The sequence below is a fragment of the Argiope bruennichi genome, chromosome 7, assembly GCF_947563725.1.
Source record: "Argiope bruennichi chromosome 7, qqArgBrue1.1, whole genome shotgun sequence".
Classification (NCBI taxonomy): Eukaryota; Metazoa; Arthropoda; class Arachnida; order Araneae; family Araneidae; genus Argiope; species Argiope bruennichi.
The window spans coordinates 101,282,778-101,310,717 of record NC_079157.1 but is presented as its reverse complement, the minus strand read 5'-3'; the positions used below and the strand labels follow the sequence as shown (position 1 = coordinate 101,310,717).

At 28.5% G+C, this 27,940-nt stretch overlaps 1 protein-coding gene across 2 annotated transcripts in view; it reads left to right on the top strand.

Annotated features, from left to right (window-relative positions):
• LOC129976637 (uncharacterized) overlaps window positions 1-24,953 on the top strand; it is a 29,489-nt gene extending 4,536 nt beyond the window's left edge. For both annotated transcript variants that reach the window (XM_056090314.1, XM_056090313.1), the window contains exons 2-3: window positions 16,818-17,193; window positions 22,966-24,953. In XM_056090314.1, coding sequence (XP_055946289.1) covers window positions 16,824-17,193; window positions 22,966-23,063 — 468 coding nt within the window. In that variant the 5' untranslated portion in view covers window positions 16,818-16,823 and the 3' untranslated portion in view covers window positions 23,064-24,953. The remainder of the gene's footprint in view (window positions 1-16,817; window positions 17,194-22,965) is intronic.
• Window positions 24,954-27,940: the final 2,987 nt, after the last annotated feature.

Below are 27,940 nucleotides of genomic sequence, written 5' to 3'. Positions count from 1 at the left end.
TTGACGGATAATTGTTTTACCTCGATTAATGTTTGCTGAAAGCGTCAATTAAATATGTTATGCAACTTTTTTTAATGGCTTTTTCAGCAGTCTTTTTAAAGTTCAAATCTTGATAAACGTGCAGTAAATTCTATTTTGAAAACCTTGAATCGTTCTGTAATTGTGCTATGCATCTACTTAATTTTTGGCCATTTTACTGTTAATTTCGACATAATTCAAATTTCAATCAGGAGTTAAATTTTAACGGTACGTACAAAAAATTTTCTAAATTTTTATTAAAAATATGCTTGAATAGAAAAGTGCTCAACATGATAAAGCAATCTGTATCTATATATCTTCATTATCAACGTTGTAGAGAGAAGATACATGATGAAATAATTGAGACAATAGTGAAAATAATTTGAGTTTCTTTTATAAAAATAAAATGTTCTGTTTTAAAATATGTTCAAAATATTTTGAAGAATCAATTAAAAAATAGAATATATTGAAGGTAAATAAGTCGGTATTATGGGATATATAATTTTTAAAAGTTTAAAATAATGCAAAAATCATTTTTTGTCCTGTAGTATTTTTGAAAATTAAAACATCAATGTCACTCAATTTTTAAATGAAATTTCAAAAACAAAAAACACAGTATATTTACTAAAGAGTAAGTTTATATCAAATGCATTAATTGTAGATATATCTATCTTCTGTCCTTTAGAACACACACACACACACACACACACACACACACACACACACACACACACACACACACACACACACACACACACACACACACACACACACACACACACACACACACTTTTATCATTCGTAGAGATAAGTAGTTTGTTTTGAATAGGAAGAAATATTGAATGCAGTTCCCTTTTATCCATTAAATCCCTGGCAATTATGAATTTGAAATCTCAAATGATGAACAGTGACCTTTATACGACGAACCCTTAAAGATGTATTTTACATGCGCATCGAATGCAGATTTCTTAACTTTTAAATCTAAAAAAAAAGCAATTTATATAAAAGGCAAAAATCGCTTGTATAACATTTATGTAATTCAGTTATTCTTTACCATCTTATATGAACTAGAATAACAATACTCCAAATGGAATGTGTCGTCTAAATAGGTGATTAAATGCATTCGTAAATCAAAGTTAGGTATGTGACCCTGTTCGGGGTGAATTTTTTTTAAAACGTTTTAAAATAGTTAAAATTTTGAATTTTTACATAAAAAAGATACAAAAAACATCCATAAAACCAAAATATACCAATTAAGTGGTTAAAAGGTTTTAAAAATTGGAAAAAAAAATTATTTTTGGCAAAAATTTACTAATTTAGAAGTTTATACAATGATTCGCTTAAAATTTTGCTGATAAGAAAGAAAATATATTTACTAGTTCCTGAACTAAAAAAAATAAGTTATACTTCTATCCATTCTTTGTTGATATTCCATCGGGTGCAAAATGTTTGATAAGCCCTATTCAGAGCATTTCTGATAATATTTTTCAGCTACATTAATGAGTGACGAATTAAGTATGGATGGTAAAACTTTTTATGAAGCAGTCTGAAATGTTCGTATAGTGATGTATTTACATTTGACTGCTGCATTCTATAGTTTGTAATAAGAGCGATTTCTGTGCCACGTATGTTAGCGTTATATGTTATATGTAAACATAATTGTGCATATGTAAGGCTTAAAAGAAGAAACTTTTGAAATTTTAACTTCGATTTATTTCGCCCTGAGAGGTATAATTTTTTTTCAAGAAATTGTTGGTAAAAGGACGTTTGTTTACATCGCGATATAAGAGCGAAGTGACCAAAATTTCTCCATTTGCCGATTTTAGTATGAGATTTTGATAAGGATTTCTTTGATATATCTAGACTTAAAAAAAAGAATCTTAGATATCTTTGAAAAGGATACGTGGATATTAGGGATTTTTTTAATCCCTTCTCTCGGAACTTGAGAAAATGCAACAGTTATCAGTTTTCTAAGGCAAGCGTTAGAAATAATTAAATAAAAAAGTGGGAATTGATCAAGAAATAATGTGGTAATTTAAGATAAACTTTTAGAAATTAAGTGAGATTTAAATTATATTTTAAAATATCCTTCATAAACACACACATACATGTAATGATATTTTAAACTCTTAATTTCAATTTAATTAATTTCCAAACTTTTATCTTAATTTAGCCCATAGTAAGTTCATTCTCTTATTTCGTGATCCAATTCCACTTTCCCAACTTAATTAATTCAAGAGAAGCTTTATAAAATTGCTGAATCGGCTAAACGCCGACACTTTCACACGCTCGGCGTGAAGGGGTAAAAAATGTCCAGTAAGCACATTCTTTCTTAAAAGATCCCTGTGTTTCCCTTACATGTGATTGACATGCGTCAGAAATCCCTATCAGAATCTTAATAATATATTAGCACTGTACAGAAATATTTTCCCTATTAATTTCTCTGGTTATATAAGAGCAGGGATAAAATGTCCAAAAGCTTTTTCCTCATTCCTTTCCTGTGTCGTTCTGTGTGCTCATCGCTTGTACATATGCCTGCTTCTTCAAAATGAAATAAAACGACGTCACGAAATCAAAAGTATCTTCACTGTCTTCAAACTGCATTCTGCTTCACAACAAATAATGTTACACACACACACACACACACACACACACACGCGCGCGCACACACACACACACACACACACACACATATATATATATATATATATATATATATATATATATATATATATATATATATATATATAGAGAGAGAGAGAGAGAGAGAGAGAGAGTCGATATTGGATCAAAGTCGAGGGACTATTTGTAAGTCTTACATTCACGTGCGTATGAATACAATAAAAAAATAAAAATGCAGAGGTTTAGATAGATAAAAATTGGTAAACTGACTTGCAGACAGTTGTTGATTGGAAATGTATCTTCTGAACAGTGTTGACTAATTAATAAAATTTCAGTTTTATAAAATTGTATTAGTTAATCAACACTGCCTTCGAACCAATTCCGTTAACATATTAGCAGTCGTAAATACCATAGCATACCATTTTTCATTTCGATGCAAGAAGCAACTATAAAATTCTGAAGCTCATGAAAAAATTGTTACTTCTCACGAACATGTTAAGTGACCACTTATTGTAGAGATTTAAGATTATAGAGAAATTCTTCTTGCCACAAATGAAAGACCGCATAAAATTTCATTTTTCCCCAGGAATTTCATGTAATCGAAGTGACTCATTTATTAGAAACAAACTCAGTGACCGAAAATGGCTTTAAAAAATTCCGTTCTATCAAGTATTTTACTTCCGCAACTGATTCACTTCCATGTACGCGGGCTTTTTTATTAGATCTTTTTTTTTTTTTCTTTACTTTTGGACTTAATCTTTGGGTATATAAAAAAGCACATCCGGTACACTAGAAAGATAGATCTTTTCCGCTCGATTTTCTTTCTGCTGTTCCATATCTCGGCTGTTTTCCTACTTCATCTAGGATACGGATTTATTAAGATAGGCAATGTTTATTTTGATTCAGCAGTCTTTACTTTTTCGTATACGGATTATACAAAGAGAACGTATTGTAATCATCATAAAATTCGTTCAAAAATTATATTTTTGGAAATATGCCTGTCTGTGAGCAAGAGATAATTAAAAACTGTACTGAGCTAGATGGATTAAATTTGGTATTTTGCAGATTTCTTCGATTTTTTGTATGAATTTCAAGCAGATAAATTCTATCTGTCCTCTGTCGGAATATAATTTAACATGATTGCTACTAAATGAAGAGAGCTAGATGGATAAAATTTGGTAAACAGATGTAGCATCTAAAGAATTGATACGTATCATATTTTGAACCAAATTCTTCATGGTACTGAATGTCTGTCGGTCTGCACTTTTGAATCCGTTTAAACGCGATAACTCAAAATGCCACATTGACTTATATAAATGAAATTTTATATGAAATCTTTTGAAACCAATTGCAACTTTATGTCAAATTTCGATTGAAATTGTCTTACTTTTATAGCTAAAATTGAACCAAATCTATAGACCATTTTTCTTACTTAAGGAAAAAATATTAGTTTACAAAAAAAAAAAAAAAAAAAAAAAGTGTTAAATTGAATGCTGAAAATTTTGGAACTTTACCAAAAAATTTTCAAAGGAAAAAAACAAACTGCTAATAATTATTTATAAGGTCGGTGTAGGGTGATGAAAATTTTGGAACTTTAAAAAAAAAGTTTCAAAGGAAAAAAACCAACTGCTAATAATTATTTATAAGGTCGGTGTAGGGTGATGAAAATTTTGGAACTTTACCAAAAAATTTTCAAAGGAAAAAAACAAACTGCTAATAATTATTTATAAGGTCGGTGTAGGGTGATGAAAATTTTGGAACTTTAAAAAAAAGTTTCAAAGGAAAAAAACAAACTGCTAATAATTATTTATAAGGTCGGTGTAGGGTGATGAAAATTTTGGAACTTTACCAAAAAATTTTCAAAGGAAAAAAACAAACTGCTAATAATTATTTATAAGGTCGGTGTAGGGTGATGAAAATTTTGGAACTTTACCAAAAAATTTTCAAAGGAAAAAAACAAACTGCTAATAATTATTTATAAGGTCGGTGTAGGGTGATGAAAATTTTGGAACTTTACGAAAAAAGTTTCAAAGGAAAAAAACAAACTGCTAATAATTATTTATAAGGTCGGTGTAGGGTGATGAAAATTTTGGAACTTTACCAAAAAAGTTTCAAAGGAAAAAAACAAACTGCTAATAATTATTTATAAGGTCAGTGTAGGGTGATGAAAATTTTGAAACTTTACCAAAAAAATTTCAAAGGAAAAAAACACCAACTGCTAATAATTATTTATAAGGTCGGTGTAGGGTGATGAAAATTTTGAAACTTTACCAAAAAATTTTCAAAGGAAAAAAACACCAACTGCTAATAATTATTTATAAGGTCGGTGTAGGGTGATGAAAATTATTGAAAAGGGCGCCAAATAAAAAGGACTTGGTGTTAACAATTAATGGCATTTCCCATTTCAATTTGAAATCAATTTCGTATCGTAACATTGCTGATCGTAAAGTCAAAAAGTTTTATTTTTTTTGTATGAAGTATTAAAAAATTAAATTTGTATTTAAAAAAATTTCTTTTGTATATTTTCAGTAGCAAATTTAGTTAAAGATTTTCATTAGGTCATTAACTACGTTTGGACTTGTATCAGTTCTTAAACTTAGATCAAATTTTGAATATCGGTTTCCGCTTACATTAGAGTCATTTTTTTTTAACATTACGGGTTAAACGTAATTCGAATTATGTTGATGTTCTTGAAATTATAGCTTGTCTAATTATTTTCCTTAAACTATTCATTCGATTTTTATTTTAGATAAGTTTAGTTAATAATTATCCACATCAATATGTTGGAACACTTAATGTCTTAGATGACTAATTTTTGGGATTCATGCTTTTAGTTCTTAGGATTGTTTATTATAGAAGATATTTGGTACAAGCAGATTTCTGACTTGGCAGTTGCCTATAGCTTCTAATTAAATGGGGCCTCAGACAGATTAAACAGGTAGATTAAACAATGTTTTTAGATTAGTTGCAAAATAAATAAATAATTTTAAAATTAAAAGTTTTATGAGTCAGAAAAAATTAGGGCTATAAAGTATCTTAAAATGAGTTTACATTGAATTATTAAATAAATAAGTATTAATTATAATTTATAATACATTAGAATAATCCTGTAAAATATAATACTTAAGAATTATATTTGTTGGTATTTTGTTTCTCTACACTCTACTTTATAATGATTAAATCTTTTATTTCTAAATACGAAATCATTTATTAATAATTATGATTTATCTTTTACAAGAACTTTAATATTTTATATCATTTCTTCCGTTACATAAACATTAAGAAAATAAATAAACTCGTACATATTTTCACGAAATTATTCGTATAGAAAATTAAAATAAGAAAAAAAATGAATGCACTGATTAAATTAAAAGAATGAATTCAAATGTGAAATTAAATTGATCATTTATTAAAGCACAGGGTCAAATGATGCATTCTGCCTAGATCCACGAAATACTTAAATCCGCTATTATTTCGTATTTATTATTATTATTATTATTATTATTCCTTTTAAACTATCACAATTAAAAGATGAAAAATCGAAGACTTTCTTCTCAAAGCTTTCGCAAAGCACAAGAGAACAGTATAAAACGTTCAGCAAATGCTTGCGAACTGTGTTAAATTTAGATTCCATGTACAGGTGCATTTGTCATGTGATTGTGACGTTCATGGACCGATTCTATTTATAGCGTTATTAATATTTGTTGAAAGACAAATTAGAAAGTATCAAATTCTAAAAATGCTCTTAAATTCCCAAAGGACTAATCTTGTCCAATTTATATCAAATATTAATGCTATCAAGATTGGTTATTGATTAATTGTTGAATTAATGCATTATTTCAGAATTTAATATGAAAGGCATCTTAAATTGCGATTTCAATTCTACAAATAGGGAAAATGAATATTTATATGTTAGGCCATTTGATTTAAAGTTGCCACCTTTTGTACATCTACGCTTTGAGTGTGGAAATGCTCACCTCGGTGGAATTTTTTTTGAAATTTTAATTAGAATTTTAAATAAAAATTAAACGAAATTTCGACGGGTTTTTTTCCCGTAAATGTCTTAAAATAATATTGTGCAAAAATAATTTTTACGTCATTTTAAAACTCAAAATTCTTTTTTCAATTACATGAATTTTTTTGCCATGTAATTTTTCTATTTTTATTTTAAAATTATTTTGAGATTATTTTGCAACTATAAAATTTCGCTGCTTTTAAGTGAAACTAAAATCGTTTTCATTGTTGCTATTAATATTTCATCTTGAATGCCTTCTCAGTTGTTGGTGTTCAAAATACGAAGGTTTGATTTATTTTTCCATATTTAGTAGTTTTTAATAAAAAGTATATTTTTTTATAAAAATTTTAAAATTTTGTTTGCTTATGTTTAAAACTTAATCAAATAATGATAAAACACTTTTTAAAGTGAGCCCATTTTTAAATATTGCTATTTTCTCTTGTGATGTAATTGAATCTATCACGATGTAGACAAAAAAATTGGGAAATGCAAAAGACAATGGGCAAGAATGCTTAAGGTTTTTAAATTGAAATTACTCTGTTGAAAATTATTGAAGTTTAAAAATATTTTGCCAAAGAAGGTATAGAGACATAGTTATACGAAGTATTTAATTAAAATATTGAGAAACTATTAATTTCATGAAGCAACTGGTAGCCAAAGACGGATACGTCTGTACTACAAAAAAAGAAGAATGCATGTGTGTGTTTGTGTTGGCCCTTTATCAAATAGATAATCTGACCTAGAGCTACCAAAAGTAATATAAATTTATTTTATAAGGTAAAAACGTTCACTTTTAAGTTTTCAAAAAAAATTTTTTTAATGAAATATTTATTTTAATGAAAAATTTAACAAGATTTTTGACAATTTTTCTTGGAACTACCGAAAATATTATTGCATAAAACTGATTTTTACATCATTTTAAAATTTTAAACCGTTTTTCTAATGGTACAAATTTAATGACAATGAGAAATTTTTTTCTGTATTTTTGATAATTTTTGAAATTTTTACATCATTTTTGACAATAACTTTCCTATTGCGCAATTTCCAACAATAGATTTCTATTCTGCATAATTTAATAAATTCATTATTGTGAGGAAATACGAAGTTTTTCATTGTTTCATTAAATATTTAATATCAATTGTTGATGAAAGCTATGGAAGAAGGATTTCTCTAATTATTTTAGCTGACAGTTTATATGATTACATTACATTGCTGGCATTTTCTAATAGATTGCCTGACACTGAAATTTTAAATGACACTATATGATGAAACTCGATATCATTATAAAGGTTCATGTACATAAACAGAACAAGTGTAAGGTTATTAAAATAACAAGGCTTTAATGACATAAAATCATGATAAACAGATTTAATTGAAATTAACAAATCCAATATTTTCGACAAACAGCTTAGTTGTTAAAAGCAAAAAATAGCTAATATTTGAAACAATATGAAACATCGTACTGAAAAGCATATTCCTGGACCACTTCTGCTGGTTTGTGAAAGAAACAGATTAATTAGCCACAAAATTTTATAAATATATCAATGTTCAAAAATTACCATTTCAAGCTCAACGAATTTGAGTTCTTAGCAGTTTTTTGATGCAAGTTACTGCTTTCTTTAGAAAACTTAACCTACGACATAAAGCGAAGTTGCCAATAATATTATCAAAAGATTATCGGTATGCTAAAATAGGATTTCCTTTCTAGTTATCTCTGATGCCCGACTGCGTCAGAAATGGCGCCAAACCAAGTTGTTTTCTTCGCGATACAAACATAACAGTCGATTGAAATCGAAGGATTGTTCAGCATCCAGTGATCCAGGAAAGAGTTTTTAGTTTCAGAGGTATATAATCTTTCGGACTTCATTTGAATCCTAGTAATTAATGTAAAACCATCAAAAAATGCCAGTGTAAGTGGTCTCCTACAAACTTTCTTGCGTACTTTTCTCTTCCTCCGCATAAAACTGGGAACCTTGGGTAGTCCCGCGAATACATTATATGGCATTGGTGAACAATAATTACGAAATATAAATTCTTGGCTTGAATTTTAACGAAATATAGATCTTTGGCGTGAATATTTTCATTTGAATTCGTCGCCAGAATATGTATTTGGGGCGTCTTTTTTGCTGGCCGGTTGATACCAAGCTACAGTTGTAGTCATAAAATCCTGTACCGATAATTTCATTTATTGAATAGCTGAGTTTATGAGTTTGTGTTTTTACATGAGTGTGAAAGTACAGACCGACAGAAGGTCAACTGTTTGATAGATTTGGTTCAAAATTTTGATAAGTATTTATATTTTAGATTTTTAAATCTGTACTCTAAATTTTAACCACCTAACTCTTTGTGTTTTGTAGTTATGGTGTTTATTTGTACTAGAACAATCAGATAGACAAACTTCTTCTGAATGGATTTCTTTTAAAATCTACAAATTTGGTCTTAAGTCCCTATACCAAGTTTTAGCCGTCCAGCTCAAAGTGGTTTTGAGTTGTTTTCACTGACAGGCACATAGGCATAATATATATATATATATATGTGTGTGTGTGTGTGTGTGTGTGTAATGATTTTAGCCTATAGTAACTTCATTAAAAAAAAATTCACTTATTTCGTGATCCCATTCCACTTTCTCTACTTAATTAATTCAAGATAAGCTTTATAAAACTGTTGAATCGGTTAAACGCCGATACTTTCACACGCTCGGCTTGAAGGGGTAAAAAATGTCCAGTAAGCACATTCTTTCTTAAAAGATCCCTGTGTTTCCCTTACATGTGATTGACATGCGTCAGAAATCCCTATCAGAATCTTATTAATATATTAGCACCATGAAGAAATATTTTCCCTATCAAAATCTCAGGTTATATAAGGCGAGAGATAATTTATTTCGTCCCTTCTTCCCCACTTCTGCTTTTGCAACGCACTGTGGTGGACGCGTCTTTGCTTGTAAATTATTATGCTTAAAAAGAATTAAAAAATTAAAAAAGTCTCTGCAATGTCTTCAAACTGCTTTATATATATATATATATATATATATATATATATATATATATATATATACACATTTGTGTGTTTTGGACTCAGGAAGCTCTGAAAAGATTCATTAAAATATAGGAGTTCGAAATTTGATTAACACATACTTTTTCAGTTTTAGAAGCATTTTCAGTTCTTGAATATTGATTTCTCTATACAGAATTCTAACCTACCTTAGATCTTTTTTAACTTTCTTTTCTTTATTGAGTAAAAATAACTTTAAGTTAATTTCCATTTGAAAAGTTATCTGGCTATTTCAAAAATGGTATTTTAAAATGTGAATTAAAGTTTTTAAAAAATCAGCTTCTTAAAGTTATTTTGGGCAACTCTGAAAGAAGCTTTCGAAATTTAGGAGTTTTTTTACAACTTTTGTCGATAAATATTGAGAAATTTTGCTAAAAAGAAGGTACTTTGGAAATTTTAACAACTTTAATAATCTGTTTAAATTTATTTGGAGTTCTAAACCAACTAAGAAGTTCTTTTCTGGTGAATTGCAGTTTCAGTTTAGCAGAAAAAAATATTCTATCAATTCTCTTTTCTGTTTTATGATATACTTATAAATAACATTTTAAATATACTGGACTGTTCTCTTTTCTACTTTATGGTATATTTATAGATATGGGATGTCTTTTTTCTAAATTCATCCTCGTAATGTCTTGATCTAGACTGATCAAATAACGAAGCAGAATTTCCTGACAATTTATTTTACAGCCCTATATATACAAAAGAACAACTTGTTCTAATCTTGGTTAAAAAAATAGTTATTTACACCTGTAGTAGAAGATACAACAGTAGAAGTCGAAGGTTTATCTTGAAACTCAGTTCTCCATCAATACGGAGAAACATCACCACAGGGAACTAACAGGTTGTTAGTCAACACGAGCACTCCAGGGGTAGTTCTAGGACTCCGAACTCGTGGGCGTAGTCCAACAGTCTGCCTGCAATTCGTTTCTTCTCCTCTCCCTAAAAAAAAAAAAAAAAAAAAAAAAAAAAATCTCCGCACTTTATTTCGGCGACAATCTCGGCCTCTTAATTGACATTGGTCATTTGAGCTCTCTTTCGGCCAATCGGGGTTCAGCAATATGTTCCCTCAACGGCGCCAGTAGGTCGTGGGAAGGTCCTTTTAGTGATGCACTTTTCATAACTGACTATTCCTTTCACAATGTGAAACATTTAGCATCCAGATGTTTGGACACCCCTTTCTCTTTGAAGGTACTATCAATATCTCTTGGAAGAGGAATTCCCACATGTGGTCTTTCACTGTAGTCGCTAATGAACAGATGCGAAACCACCCAGGTGAAAAGATTTCCCATCTGGCTATCTCTAGGAGTTTAGTAATTAACAGCGACGACACAGCTGGCTGTAAATGTCTTATCAGTACAGGGAAACGGGGAATATTACATCCTATAGTACAGAAATACGGACCTCCTTTCAGTAGCCAATTGCATTCAAAAAGATTGACAATTTTGGTGACAAAATCGCCAATCGGATTTTACTATCTACTTGTTGCATTGTTGAGTACCTCGTTTAGGCAGTTTTAATTTAATTTTTATTTTACTTTGCAATTTTTAATGGACAATTTTAAAATGAAATTCTCATATTTCTCATAACCAAAAGAATGTGATCATCAAGACATACTGACATACTGTTAAAAGTCTCATATGTTGTTTGTCACGGATTAATTAACGAAAACTGTTGTTGAAAATAACACGCACTTTGGCAGAGTCTTAAGAAATAAAAAGAATTATTATATGTGGTACATTTAGATGTAAATTTATTTTTAAATTAGAAGTTATGTTTAATTGCAATTCTACTCATAATGTTCAGGAATACTCAAATCAATGCTAATCACCAAAATCGAATTGAAACAAATAGCGTGTGGCGAATTTGCGATGGGCGAGGACAGAACCTGGAATCTTGTGATTCGCAGTCCAGTAACATGACCATGATACAAAAGCAATTGCTCGTGCAGCGTAGCTGTTAACTGGCTTAAAAGTTTTCACCACAAGTGATACATTAACAGAAAAAAAATGCAATGACGAATACAAAATTTAAAAAGAAAATATTAGCAATAACCTTCAATTTAATCCATGATATAAGAATATAAAGATTTAGTCTAAAATAATAAACATTTTAGACCAGCTCTTGCTATTAAACTATTGCTATTTATTTATTCATTCTTAGATTTATACTTATATCGAAAAATCAGATATTTTGAATTAAAACCAGTAGGAGTAATCTTCCCAAAACTTTCTCGCGTACTCTCTAATAAGCTTGGTGTGGTGTGGTGTGGTGTGGAGAGGGGGGGCAGCTCAGGTGTCTTCCTTGTCATCTGACAGCGGTTCAAAATGACGAGGTCCGTCCCAAAATAGCCCTAGTGTTGCTTTAAAACGGGACGTTAATATAACTAAACTAAACTAAACTAAAATCTAATAAGCTTGTCATGTAAGAGAACGCCTTGCATGGCATTGGCGTACAATAGCTACGGAATATTAACCTTTGGCGTGAATTTAGCATTTTTACCGGATCTATCGTGTCATCCTTGGCGAGTTTTTTTTTTTTTTTTTTTGGTGATTAATTCCTGGCATTTTGTTAAATGTATCCGAAAATCGAATTTGTGTTTTAGACATTTTTAGGCCAATAAATTGGAACAAAAATTTGACACAAAACTACAATTGCAGTCACAAAATCACATATCAGATTTGATATATTTAAGTCATTACGCTTTAGAATTATATGTTTCTGAAAATGCAGACCTACAAACTTACAACCCCTTGCCGGATTTGGGTCAAACTTTGTTACTTGTTTAAGCTGTAGATGTTAAATCTGTGTACCGAATTTTATCCATCTAGCTCTCTTTGTTTTGTATTCGAATATAAGTTAAGTATCATGTTAACTTATATTCGAACAGACGGACTAGAGCATATAAAACTACCTCGAGATTTTGTACGTCAAAATTGCTGAAGACGAGAAAATACCCTCTGATACAACTGGGACAAGTTATGTAATCGGATAAGAAACATTACTTTTTGGGGTTTCGAGTTCACTCTAAAAACTGCGTATGTCTAATTTGTCTTACAAAACCAAAGTAGCTAATCTCAGAATTCACTGTTGGGCGATCTAACAAACTAGAGGGATGTTACAGCGTTGAAGGGATGTTACAGCGTTCAAAGTTCCTTTTTATGCGGTTTTTATTTTTATTTTTTAGATATTCTTTATCGATGCTCATTTTCCATTCAAATTGTATTATTTTTTTATTAATTCGAAACTTGCATAATATTTCTATATATTACTTAATAAAACAGAAGTATTTTCCCCCTTTTATATTTCCCCAGCACCAAAATCAACTGACAATGTGAAGAAGAGCGGAGAGCTTCTAAAGCTTAAAAAAGCTTTAAAAAAAAAGAGCAATCTAATAACACACACACAGAGAAATTTATAGCTCACTACTAATTAAAATACGGCAACTATTTTTTGGAAGAATGCAGCTATAATTTCGCCAGTTTTTCGCGAATTCGCTTTTAGCTGAAAATGTATACATAAATAATAACAACAACAACAGTAAAAAACGCATAAGTTTTTTAATTTAAATTTATTCAAAAAAATTTCCAAATAACTGGAAAATGAAAAAAAATATACAAATTATTTTTTAGATTGAAAAAGCAATTCAAATTTTTTCGTTAAAAATCTACATTAAAAATGAATTCTTAATTGTATTACTATTGACAAGACGAACTCTCTAGCATTTTTTAAGAATCGTTTGCATTCTGACTGAAAAAAATTAATGAACACTTTTTCTTTTGCATCTAACGCTTACGCGATAAAAAGAATTAAACTCAAGTTGCTGCTTTTTTTTCTCTCACTGATTGTTCGCTTAAATATTATGATGTCCAGGTGAGTGTTTATGTGTTCCGATATCTCACATTCTGCCGCAACATTCGCCATGATATGATATGATACTGAGTTGTGTGTCATGACTCATGGTATATTTGATTTGTAAAATGTATTATAATTAAATTTGTATACAGATCATGATCCTTGGAAACAAAGTTCTATATAAATGAATTATTCACAAAAACAAAAGCATATTGCAATTTATTGCGTAGAGAAAAATGACTTTAGTGTTTTTTGGAGAGTCAATAAATAAATGAAATGAAAAAAAATATTAAATAAAAAAATGCTATTAAAGAATTATAAAATTCCCTCAAACAATATATATATATATATATATATATCGGTTTTATAAATTCAACCGTGCAAAATGTTATAATATAAATCATCATGGTCTTAAGTCAAAATGATTGCAACAAAAATTTCTAATCTTGGTTTTTTAGAATGAAACAACTTGCTTTCTTAACATAATAATGTACTGAATGAAATGACGTTTTTCAAAGGACTCTATTCATATGATTAATGTTGCATGAAAAGCTTTAAATGAATATAATTTAATAGAATAATTATTCGATTTCTAGTCATCCGAATCGCTTTAGAGCGGGGGGGGGCACAGTGCAGATCAATACTATATTAAAATATTAAGCATCGATGTATTTAAAATATTAAAGAAAACCAAAGAACCAGTACTCTTGTCCTAGCCACTGGTTCGATTTCGCCAATTTTTATTTCGTATGAAAATTTATGACCCTTAAATAGTATGCAACCGATGAGTATTTGCCCAAGCTACTCTCCATTTTCGGTAGAAGTTTTTAAAAACTTATTTTGCTTCACTTTCTACATGGAAAAAGACCATGACATAGTCTCTCAACCATAATTATGGTGCCAATTTCAAAAAAGTTTATTTCGTGTGAAAACCTTTGATTCTTAGATTCGTTATCAATCTAAGAATCAGTCAATTGGAGTTTATTCCCTACCGTCTTAAAGTTTCGAGAGATATCCCTTTAAAAAACTTCGACATAGCCCCCACGTATTAACTGCAGAACTAATTTCTTCAATTTCGTATAGTGCTAATCAATCAAAATACTTTTTTTTTGTTCCAGGTTAAATTTATTTATTTATTTTGCCCTGGTATGATGAAATTTATCAACGTTAGATAACATGATGAATTAATATTATTAACCCGGCGAGGAAATAACTGGTCGCCGAAAGCGGATAATTAATACACTAATACTGTATGTACATAAATATGCATAATGTAAACATTATTTTTAATATTGTGTCATATGCCTATCCTCCTTCCAAGAAATCGTCTCTTTTCCGCAACTTTCCAACCATCCAGATGTTCAATTATTCGTCCAGTTAATTCGGACAGTTGGGATTCCACAGTAATTGCAAATGTCTAGTACCTTTGCTGTACGTTCCTTATTTCATTCCTGCAAGAGTTCAATGATATTCAGATTGGGCAACGATTTTAACATAATCAAGTGATCCCGAATCAGCTCCATTAAATCTATAATAATTCTGCATTGAAAAGCAGTAGATGCCATTTTTAATTTATTGTCTTACTTGGATGTTTTAAAAAAAATACTTTCAAAACAACTTTGGAAATAAGACGGAAAAACGGTAAAAAATTCTGTAACGGTAAAAGATTCTGTTTACATAAATACTTCGAAGGCATTTTTCTTCGAAATATGTAACGTGCTTCCATCTAGCGGCGATATGATGAAATATTGTTTGTAAATGATTATTTTAAAGGGAAAATTATTCGTAACAATTAAAATTTAAACTATTAAATATTTTTAATGTAGAGCATTGGTATGATTCGCAATAGTTATCGATCTTTTTGATCTAAGGATGTGTCCGGAATGTAAATTTAAAAAAACTAAGGACAATTTTTTTGAAAAAAATGTAAATTTATAAACTAATGTAGGCGAAATAGTATATACAGGTAAAGAAAGAGAAATTATTCTTACTGCTAAAAAAAAAAAAAAAAAAAAACTAACAATTTTAATATTTAGGTTTTAATCTGAAAAAAAAACTGTTTTTGAAATTAAATCTGTTTGTGAAAATATATTATCCTCCAAACCAAACATTCAAAACAAATGAAATTTTGTTTGAGTTTTTCATACTAAAACTGAGCATTTGTTTTAGATTTTGGGTGGAACCCGCTAAAGAAAATCTGTCTGTTAGTCCGAGTGTACGTGAATTAAGATGAATACAGTTATAAAGAGCTAAATGCAGTTACTAGGGAGATAAAGAACTTTAGAAATTTTATTTCAAAAAATTTTATGTGCCTTAAACTTTAGGCTTTAAACACAAATGATCATCTGTCAGTCTATTTATTTGTGAATACGTGAGCATAATAAATCATAAATTGAATGAACTACCTTAATGAAGTTTAGTATCTGGCCTTGATACTAGTTTTGGCCCTATCTCCGATTTTGGATCCAATTGACCGCCGTTAAGAAGATCCAATAATGTGATCGAATATCAATCAACAATTTTGGGATCACAGAAACACAGGTTTCACACAAAGCGCCATCTATCGGCCACATTTTAGTTATTTTTCATAAAAATTCATTCAATATATTCCCTCAAACCGTAATTTTTTTTCGAGCATTTCTTATTTTTATTACGATTTTTTGAAATTTTCACGCTTTTATGACGCATTCTTATTAACTTATTTTATAATGTAGAAAAAAAGTTAATATTGTATGCGTGTGTGTTCGTTTTCCTTTTTTTTCTTAAAAAACTGAACAGAAATAAATCAAACTTAAGTGTATTTAAAACTTGAGAATAAATACTGTCAACTTTTCACCGCGGAGAAGTTAATTAAATAATTAATTGGAAATTAACCAAAATTTTGCTGTTTTTCTGCATTAAAAAGGAAATTATTTTCTTGCAATTCAAATATCCTTTCAATGATACTGATTTCATTTAATTTTTATTAATTAAAAAATTCAGAAAGTAACTGAATATATCCAGACGATTTTGAAAAAAGGAAATTCATCTGCAATTTTTAAATATCATCTACTTTAATTCATATTTAATTTTAATTTTAATAAAAATGTTTCAGACGATAAAAGGATTTTGCATATTATAATATTTTATATAAAAATAGTTTCTACATTATAAATATTAGAGATGAAAATATTTTAATATCAGCTAATAGTATAACAAAAGTTAAACTGCGAATCCAAGAGTTTGGTATGTTTGTTTTAATCCGTTCTTTTCTTTCTAGTAAACCATGTTGAAGATGGACAAATTTGCGATTCGCCTGGTATACTTCTGTTCACTGTCCGTCAGTTTCCTGGCCTCCCACGAGCATGACCACAGGCCCAATCGGCTTGACACCGATCCGGACATGGACCTGATGCCCATGACGCGCTTTTGGCACAGCTACACGACCCCAAGACCGATGACCCTCAGGGATCCTATGATATTACCTGGCATGCCCCACGAGCCCAAAGCTTCAGAAGATTACGAATATTACAATTATGAAGACGAACTCGGGGTGGAAGTTGGTATGACCAGCAGTGGTCACGTGGATTATCATTTGGAGAGTACCACGCATGCGCAGGAAGAGGAATATGTCTATACAGATGCGGGAGCTTCGAGTATGTAAAACTTTTTACAAACTTTTAATTTAGAGACTTTTATTTCAAATTTTTTCAAGCTTTTATTCAAACTTTGATTTTTTTTTAATATTAAGTATCGAAAAATATTTAATCAATTTCTGAAGTGAATAAAATGTATTGGTTTGGAAAGCAGGGAATACAAAAATTTATTTAAAAAAAAAAAAATGAAAACAGCCGCTATATGATAAAATTATGCAGGATTTTTTTTCTTTTTCTGTTTTTAGATCATGTGAGAATATGTTATTTTGGAAATAGGTTTAGCCTATTTAGAAATTTTTTAGAAATTGACTAAATATAAATATTCTTCCTTTAAAAAATAAATCTTCTTGATTATTTCCTTATTTTGAATACCATTTAATACACGTGGAGAAAATATAATAGCCTTAAGAAAATTTTCTAAATAAATGAAAAAGTTAGAAAAATTTATTGGCAAAAATATGTAAAAAATGATCAGCTTTCAGGAAATTCCAGAAATTGCACTTGTTTTAATTCTTTTGGCTGTATTATTTTTTAATTTTTGAAGCAAGACTGTAAGCGTTCCTTTTTGTTTTGATTTCTTTCTACCTTCAAAATAAATTATTGTCTTAAATTGTATTTCCTTCAAGACCATAGGACATAAAAAGTTATAAACTGAAAAAGCCAGTGACGGATTTACTTATTTTGCTCCAAAATTTTCTCCGGCTAATAGAAGCCTGCAAAGACATTGCCAGCTCAGGCTTCGTCCTTGTCATCTGACCACGATTTAAAGCTATGAAATATGCTCCAAAACACATACATTCCAAGTTATTTACCAAAAGTCCTCATATATTTAAAAAAATCTGTACATATTAATAAATATTGTGATATTTCGGTCAATTAGTATTTAGAAAAATATCTTGCCGAATCTGCAACAGTTTTTAAATGTCTGCGCATAGTGCGCACTAGGTTATTATTTCTGCATCTGTGTTTTTCTATTCTTCCATCGCTACTTTTTTTACTTCGGTTTTCAGGTTTATTTTGGGTTTCTGTACTTTGAGTTCCAGTTCTCTTTAAATATTTTATACTGGGTACAGATCTGACGTCTGAGTTGGTGTTTCTGCATTTTGTCGACAATTATAGAAAGCATCAGAGGCGAAAATTAAGAGCAATGTGCTTAAAATCGTTACCCTGTTATAAAAATAAAAAAATAAAAATAAATTGTTTCCAATATTTTCAGTATATTTTAGGTCCAAATTTTCATTATTCCATCAACAGACATCATTTTATTTAATTCCAATGATGCCATACATTCCACACAAGAAAATTGCCACACCATGATTTACTATTTAAATTCTTTGGATTAAGTTCCTCATTTTTTTTCTTCTCCATAAAATTATACTCCCATCAGAAACTTAAAATGTTAAATTTACCTTCATTTGCAAATAAGGCAAGATTCCAATGCATTTATCATGAATTTCGCGAAAGCCTAAGCTTTCTATTTTTGTTCTACCAAAAATTTCTTCCAGGATTAAAGTCCATGTAATCAAACTGATTTGAGCACTCGTTGAACAGTTTCAGATGAAACTGAGGTAGAAAACATTTCGATAAACTTTGCGGAACTCTATACAGTATTCAAATGGGCATTTTTTACAATTTTTTTTCCGTTATAAATATTTTATCATGTTGAATTAATTTTTCCAGACTACCTTTTCTTACCTTGTTTTCTTTAACATTTTTTCACATACACCACTGTAGAAAGAGATAAATTTATTAAATTAACTATATGCCGAATTGATTTATTACGGTTATAATGGCAAAAAAGAAAAAAAATCAAATTTTGAATGATTGTTACTTTCTTACAATTACGAGATATTTAAAAATAATAAAATAGCACATAGAGAATTAAGCAAGCAACGATTAAAGTAAACGATTTTTTAAACGTCATAAAAATCAAAAAAGTCACGGACGATAATTTCAGTTGCGAATTTATTCGAAAATCTTTTGACATTTGTTCGAAAATATATTTTCTCGACTTTTGTGATGTGTTTCATCCCACCTTTCTTGCATTTCCGTTTTTATTAGTAAAATAAAATTGATTTTTTCCCTCAGATATGTAAAAAAAAAAAAAAAAAAAAATCACGTGAAGATAATGTGAAAAAATATTGGATTTTACATTCGAATAAAATTTCAGTTTGCTATTAAATCGCAAAATATTTTGAATTGCTATATACATTTTAATAGACAAATAGTCTGGTTCCATAACGAAAACCTTGCCTTCTTTCATATACATATTATACTTTACATTAATTATAATTTTTATTTGGAAATATTTACTTTTTATTTATAACTGAAATTCTGGCTATTTTCACTATCGATAGCGCCTTAATTTCCTTGAAAATAAGTGATTACTTTAAGCACAGTTTTTCTTAAATACATTAAGTTTAAATGAAGAATTCGTGTTTACAATTAAAATTAGAACATAAAACTAAAAAAAAAGTCATAAAAAATTTTAAAGATATAAGCAATTTGTAGAAATATTTTAAAGAAAATTTGCATTTATGCCAAACATCCTGTAATAAATTCTGCTGAAAGTAATTCATTCATTTTGCACATTATACTTTTTGCAGACGATACATTTTACTGAGTTATGAACTAAAAGATTTACAGAAAATTGAAAGGATTCCAAATTTGTATAAAATAAAACCCTTGAAATTTTTATAAAAGTTATCGATTTTTTCCACCAATTCTTGAGTGTTATTTAATTTGAGTGAATATTTAATTAGTGAGTTCAACCACTAATTAGATATATATAAACGTTAGATTTTATTTTATAGCATTCCCAAACTCTATTGTATTTTGAACATAAATAATCGCTTGAAATGTTAATCTCACATTTTGCGATATTTCATCATTACTTCTAAACTTAAAATTTTCACAACATTAGTGGGAATAACAGAAACGCTACTTAATGATATATGTTTCTTTAATCTAACTTCAAATTTAATAAATAAAATTATACTTCATAGGATCAAATTTAAAAATAATAAAAATAATAATAAAAACTGCTAGAAACAATCTATTTCTGTGTCATTAAATTGCGAATTTCCGTCATGATCAATTGAGTATTAAATTTAAATTATACTCAATTATTATTAAATTATTATTGATTAATTTGTTTAGTTTAAGAGTCCAGTTCTCAACAATTTCCAGACTCGAAAATGTAGTAGTGAAAATGTGTTCCCGAAAGTTGTAAAAGTGAATTCAATTAATTTAAAGAATATTGAAAACCCAAACATAATAGAGATAAAACCGGAAATTATGTACACGGAAGTTTCGTATTTGTACCATTTCAAGGTTATGAAATGGGTGAGGTAAAGTATGCCCCAAGACAGGCTTAAAATGATATTAAAAAAGAGAGAGAATGTTTAGTTCGCAAATATGCGATAAAAATAAACTTGCGCAACCCTTCCCGGAAACTATTTGCCAGTCTGTTAATCAGCTCTAAGAACGGTTCTAGTTTGGAAAAAGTGACCGTCTGATTTGCGACGCGACAAGCTCCGCCTCAACACTTTGTATCACGTGAAAATGAGTAATTGCTTTTATCTGCATCAACTAAAAATAGGAGCTACGCATCTTCTTGAAAATGGTTCGCGAATTTGTCAACTCGATCATTTTATCGAGGTCGAATCTTTGCTAAACTGAGAACTAGAAACGAAATTTAATTTTATCTTTCGGAACAATTTGTAACAAAAGATAAACCTTGATTAAAAAAAAATGTCATAACTCAGTTTTAGTTCGTATTTTTTTTAAAAATTCCTATCAGAATAATAAAATTCTGAATAAATGTTTTATTTTAAAATATAAGGTATTCATCTTGGAAAATAAAGTAACTATATTTAAAAGGTTTTTTTTCTGCATTTAATTACACTATGAACTTGATATAATAAAGTGAAATAAAGTTGCTGGAAAGATAAGTGTTAAAACGATTACAGCCAGTGAAAAATTTAGTGATGAAACGATTTTAGCATTCACTTAAATTTTTACAAAAGATCCGAGCCATTGTAATTGGGGGGGGGGAATAAACAAATAATAAAAAGCTTTAAGAATTATTTTTGGGAAAAGAGAAGTTATTCTCGAAATATTCTATTCAAATTTTTCATTCTAGGAATTAAACATTATTTTTTAAAAGTAAGGCTCTTATTTATTTTGTATACATTTAGTTGTTCGTACCAGTTCAGAAAAAGGATATAAATCAATATCAAAGATAATAATCACAAAATAAAAATCTTCAATATATTTCTGTATTTAAACTTGATGCTGAATGATGAAATTGTTTTACAGTTCACTAAAAAATTCTGACAAAAGATAAAGTGCAATTTTAATTAAGGTTCTGATTTTCTTTTTTCAAATGCTTTGAAAATCGTCTGCAAAAATATGGAACACTTCAATTGTATCAACTATTGTAAACATTAAATATTTACAATTAGTTTTACCGGGATTTAATTAATTTGCTAAAACTGACAATTGTAGACTAAAAAAATTTTTTTTTACTTTCCTCCAAAATGTATTAGTTTTGTAACGTCCATAATGTATTATGGATTTTATGTAAAAATTATCTGAATGACCCACCTATCAAGTAAGTCGAAAAAGAGCCATTTCAAATCAATATTCTGATTTATGGTATAATAAATGACGAATTATTATTGACATATTTATAATATAATAAATCTATATTACACAATTTATATTTTATCAATATTATTTAACTTATTTTTATATATATTTAGAAATATATGATTTTGAAAATCAAAGTAAAATAAATTATTGTCTGACTGGATTGCTTTAATTTCAATAAATATGATGGCTATATATTATCTGCATATTTATCTCTTCAAGTTGTTGAGTATTAAAGTTTGATTCTTTGGTAAATCATAAGAACAAAATCAAATTTCAAATGCGATAGTGTTTTTAAACATGAAAAATTTAAGAAAATTAAGTATTAATGTTGAGTTATTTTTCTTCACGGCGAAGTATTCGAAATTCCGTCAATCAAGTATGACCATTTAAATCGTGATAATATCGTAGAAATTAAATATTCATGAAATAGCAAAATTATCCATTGTAGAATTTCATTAGCGAAAAATTTTTTACTTCACATTTTAATCATGTTTCTTTAGTATATAAATGAAGAACTTCTAGTATAAAATTAATTTTTCAAAGTGACATTTGTTTTAAACTTTGAACAAATTTAAAAAAAGTTGAATGAAAAATCCCTAATATATTTTTTTTTAAATGAGGGATGAAAAATGCAAACTCTATAATTAGAGAAGTGTTATAGAAATAATAAAACGAAGTTTGAAAGTATATAACATTTTTTGCTTTTTTTCTATTGTATTTACCAATAAAATAAATTTGTTAACACAATTTTTTATATAAAAACGAATAAAAGTAGTCAAAGCTTTTCTGTGCATTTTGTATCTCCGTATGTCTCCTTGCCTTTACGTGAAATATTATCTGTATATTTATTTCCGTTAAGAATTTTACACAGAAAAAAAATTGTTTGTTCGTACCTATAATTTAAAGGTTTGGGTACATGCATTAAAAAATTCTTTTTATTCATTTTAATAATTTAAGGCTTTAAATTGTATTTAAATTCCTATAATAATTTTTCTTTTTGATTATCTGTACCCCTAAGTTCAATTATTGCACATTTTTGCTGTTTTTTTCCATCATATTTTTGCTATTTTTAATTATATATATTTATGCAGTAAAAGAATAATTCCTTTCTTTCAGATGCCAAGAACGAATTTTTCGTGAATTCTGCTGCAAGATTGCCTTCATGGCGTTGGGCTGCTCTTTTCAGCACGGCTTTATCACTATTGCTTCTTTGATTTCCCCACCCCACCCCCTCTATCAATATGAGGCATGTCTTCGTTGGAAGTAGTTTATCAAAGAAAAATCTGTATCATCTTTCAGTGTTTGTTGACAACAGGTCCTCTTCTGTGAGCAGATTTTTATCGTGTAAAGTTCACTGTATAGTGTTATGATGATTTTGTTTCATTGTTATGTTTAGCTGTACATATTAATTTGGAATATATTTTGGATTTTTCTATCTTACAATGAAATAGAATAAAACGCGATTGTTGTTAAGAAAGATTGCTGTTGAAATTTAAATGTACGTAGTATTGTAAGCATTCAGAAATCTAGGGATTTATTTTAATCGGAGCAATTCAGAATTAAACTATTATCTGCATAAGCGATTTTTTCCAGCGATTTATAATTATTAAGTTGGAACTGAGTAAGTTAGCTTTCTTTATTAGTAAATTACAGCGAAATGTGATAAATCATGTTAATTGTTGAAGAAAATGAAAGTATTGGATGGACGCAAAATACTCTTTTCTTGACACAGCTGCAGAATTACTCGTGCGATTTTTAAAAATAATTACTAATTCCATATAATCCTATGTATTATGTTATTTCATTTGATAACAAACGATTCTTACTGTTGATTTTCATAATCGTGTCATACATTTTTGAATTATGTAATTTTTTTAAATGTCACGAATTAATTTTTTTTTTCTGTTTACAAAGAAATGCATATGAAAAATACAAATTTGAATTGATTTTTGATATGAGAATACACTTCTTATTTTATATGATGCAATTTTGAACAAAAAGATAAAATCTTGCAATCATGTGTGATATCGGTAGTTGTGTTGTCAGCAGCTGGTATCAATTATCGTTTTCATCTGACGGAAAATTTCAGCTGTGTTGCATCAGCTTTTTAACTGCTGTTTATCTGCATATGTTTACATTTTTTAAATTGTAACTGCACATTTATTTTAAAGATAAAATTTTTTTTGCATATTATTATATTATTTTGCGTGTATATTTTTTATGCAGTAACAGTTGAAAATCAATTTTAACATAAGATCTCCAGAAATTTCTATGTAATTTTTTACAAAAAGAAGCGATAAAAATATATTTTGCCATTCCAGCTAAGATGATGAGCTTTAATTTAATATATAGAATATTTATGTATTAGAATCTTATACAAATTTCTCATACGTGATTTAATCAAATTATTTTCATATTTGTTAACTGCTAAGCCACAAAATTATGTATTCATTTAAATTCACGATATATTTTTGTTTTATGTAGAAGTAATTTATTTAAAAAATATGTCAATACATTTTTTTCCCCTTCAAAATTCTATTCTAGTTAATCATACCGTTATTACCCATTATATCAGTATGTATAAAGATTAACTTATAAATGATGATTTATCTAAGTAAATGAAATTGGTACCAAATATTTACTAAAAATACGGCATATTACTCAGCGGTGCATATATTAATTTATATTTAAATTTCACTTAAAAAAAAAGTGTAGATTCGAGAATTTTTAATTTTATATATATATATATATATATGAAAAAGCCTAAATAAACTGAATTGAAAATCTTGATTTATTTCGTATTTATGTGATGTACATTTTATATTTCTGTAATTTTATTATTAATAATTTGTCAACCGATTACTATAAACATATCGCTTTGAATCGAAAGGTATAGCAAACTGGCTGTTCTGGAGTTTTGAACTGAAACTGAGTCAGTAACCTTTCTTTTTTATGAATGGAATTATTATCAATGTGTATTTTCGAAGTAAATAATGATGCTAAAATGAATTGTTTTGCATTGAAATTGGTATTTATTTCTGTTATATTATGCACAAGTAATATTAATATTTTGTATGATAGAAATAAAAATTTGAAAACTAAAATGCTTTTGTCTATTTTACCACATGGAAGTAAAAAGATTTATTTTTATTTTTGCGAGATCGATCTTAAATGAAACAAGTCTTTAAGATAAGTGCCTATCTTCGAAGAACTTTTTTTTTAATTTATGAAATTTTAATGAAATTAACATATTTTTAATTACTGTGAGGAATAAAACTAAGATTCACAATAAAATTTCAGTAGAATCTTTTTAAATTTGAAATGATAATCTATTTTTAATTAAATTTTAGTGAATATTTATAGCCACACTAAATCGTAAGGAATACATTTAAATTATTTTTACACAATGTATAATTGATATATTTAGATGTGTTATGAGCCCAAACGATTTTCAATAAATCTAAAAGTTTTTGGAAATATTCCCATTTTTATAAGAAAATTCACAATTTTTATCTAACAATTTATTAAAAAAAATATTAATTAAAATTCACAATTTGTTAAAAATTATCGAATTCTTTTTTACTAGGAAATCAGTAAAATAATTAAATATGAACGGAAAGGTTAGATTCTGGTTCAAAGCTTTACTAGAACCAAGTAAAACATTTAGGGAAAGTTTCATTTCAATCTCCAAAAAATGTTTCTGATAAGCTGTTTACCGAAAAGGAAGAGAACGAAAAATTCAATTCTCCAGAACATGTATGTAAAGATTTTAATACAATACGCATTTTTTTAATTACTTTAGAGTGTTAAAACCCACCACATTTGTAAGTTTAACTCCCTATTTTTTAAATTTTAAACCGATTTTCTTTTCTTTTAGTTTTATACACTATTTTTGTGTTATATTTAGTAAGCAATAAAATAGCAGGCAATGACTGCTATCTCTGTATCTAAATTTGCTCTTTATGAATCCCCATATAATTTTTGAACATCAGTGAATTAATCGATGTTTATAAGTACTTGATAATAGTTATATAATTACGACATTAATTAAATAATAATGCTCCAATCTGTATTCTGTGGCTGACTGGCGATGCGAGGATAGAAGCTGGGACCTTGTGGTTCGCAGACCAGTAACATGACCACGATACAAAAGCAATTTCTCGGGTAGCGTAGCTGTTAACTGGCTTATAAGCTATTCACCACAACTCCTTAGTTTGTTTTTTCTTCTTCTGCTCAACTAAAGTTTCTTTGGGCAAAATAATCGATCAGAGGTTGTTAAAATTTTCGTTATCGTTCTGCAAGATTATTCTATCGTTTCTGAGCAAATTTTATTGTAAAATGCTTCGTAAGCTGTTTTATTTGTTCTTATAGCAGAATAGGAAGGGGCATATGAATTTTTTTGTAAACTAGGTAGAAAATTGAAGCCTTGCCTTGGTATATGTAGTTTGTCGCCATTTCCGGAATTTACTTTAATATTAAATGTAAACATCTCATTCTTTCCTCTTTCCTCTCACCCCTATTTTGCCGAATTAAAACCATCCTAACGCATGCACAAAAGCGCGGTGGGTTTTAAAATCCTTTGGAAAACATTAATAATTTATAACTTCTTTATAAGTTTATTCTGGATTTTTAACTTTTCTTTTAAGTATTCGCATTTAATTTCATAAAAAATGAGTTTATTTTTTTCTTTTTGTGTAAATTCTGTTATACATTCTCGCTTTAGAATTATAGTTTTCTTGCAAATCAGTATCATAAGAGCTTTGGAATAACAATTTTCATAAAATTTGTTGCATTGCAATTCTCACTCTTCCAGTAATCTTTCAAAAATTCCAAATGTTCCCAAGAATTTTCGTGTTTTGTAACAACTCTTTGTAGTTTGACGACAAGGGTTTACTTATAATATTCATTTCATTTACTTTACGGTACTCCGCCATTGCTTCTTAATCGAAAATGTTCAAAAGTATTAATTGAAATAACTGGAACATAGCCATTCAGTGATATATGACTTCCTTATTTTAAGCTCTAACATAAATTGCAGAAACGTTTTCCAGAAACAAATAAAACAACAACAAATAAATAAAGTAAATGCAAATCTATTTTTATAAGCAATATATTGCTTGAGAATAAAAGAAAGGTTGTTCAAATTAATTGTTTGCAATTTTATAGCTCTTTAAATGGCAATTTCCGGTGTCAAAAATTTTACTTTCGGTTTATTGTTTATACTATAACTTTGTTTCTAGTAAACGTAAGAACGAAAATAAAGCATTTTTGGATGCCTAAATGTATGATCTATAAAGTACAAAACGAAGAATTTAGGGTAAGAACGTAACTTAAGATGCATTTTTAATTAACTTCTAACAGCTAACTTGGCTGCAACACAAATCTTGACAAAAATATTATTCTAGATAGTAACAATAATTCGTAGTATTATTCGTCTAAATTAAACTGTCATTTAAAAATGAATATCTACGTTTTGTCCCAGAATTGAGGAAAGAAAATGAACCAAATCTTTGTGAAGCTCAGTTTTTAAATTTGTAGACTATTACATTCCGCCTTTGTTGGTGCATACTTTCCATCTCTCTTACAATCTGATCACTGAAGTCCCATTGAAAGGTCTCGGTTTCGGTTAGAGAGACTCCAGGATTCAAATCCGATGCTGTAAACCTGGCATTAAAATTTGAACCTCGGAGGGAAAGATTGGAGAAGAAGAGCATTCCGGCTCTTTTAACGTCCTTGTTATCTGATCAAAACTCACAATTTAATTTGTATGTTTTTGGTATAACACTTTAAACCTTTTTTTTTGCTTCATCTAATTAGACGATAATTTTTGATTCAGGAATATGCAATCTTAGTAAATTCCATTAAGAATCCGTACAATACTTGAGGTGTTTGTGGATTGTGAATAATTTTTATATTGAATTATATTGTCTTTGAATGATTTAATTGAAGGTTATAAACTTAAAAAGTGGTAATTCGATACTTGTACGTCATACGGGCGCATCTGATAAGAGGTTTAAAATAGTATACTAAATTTCATTCGTCTAGCATTTTTCCTTTTTTTGTGTTCCCTTCTTTACATACAGATCGACAT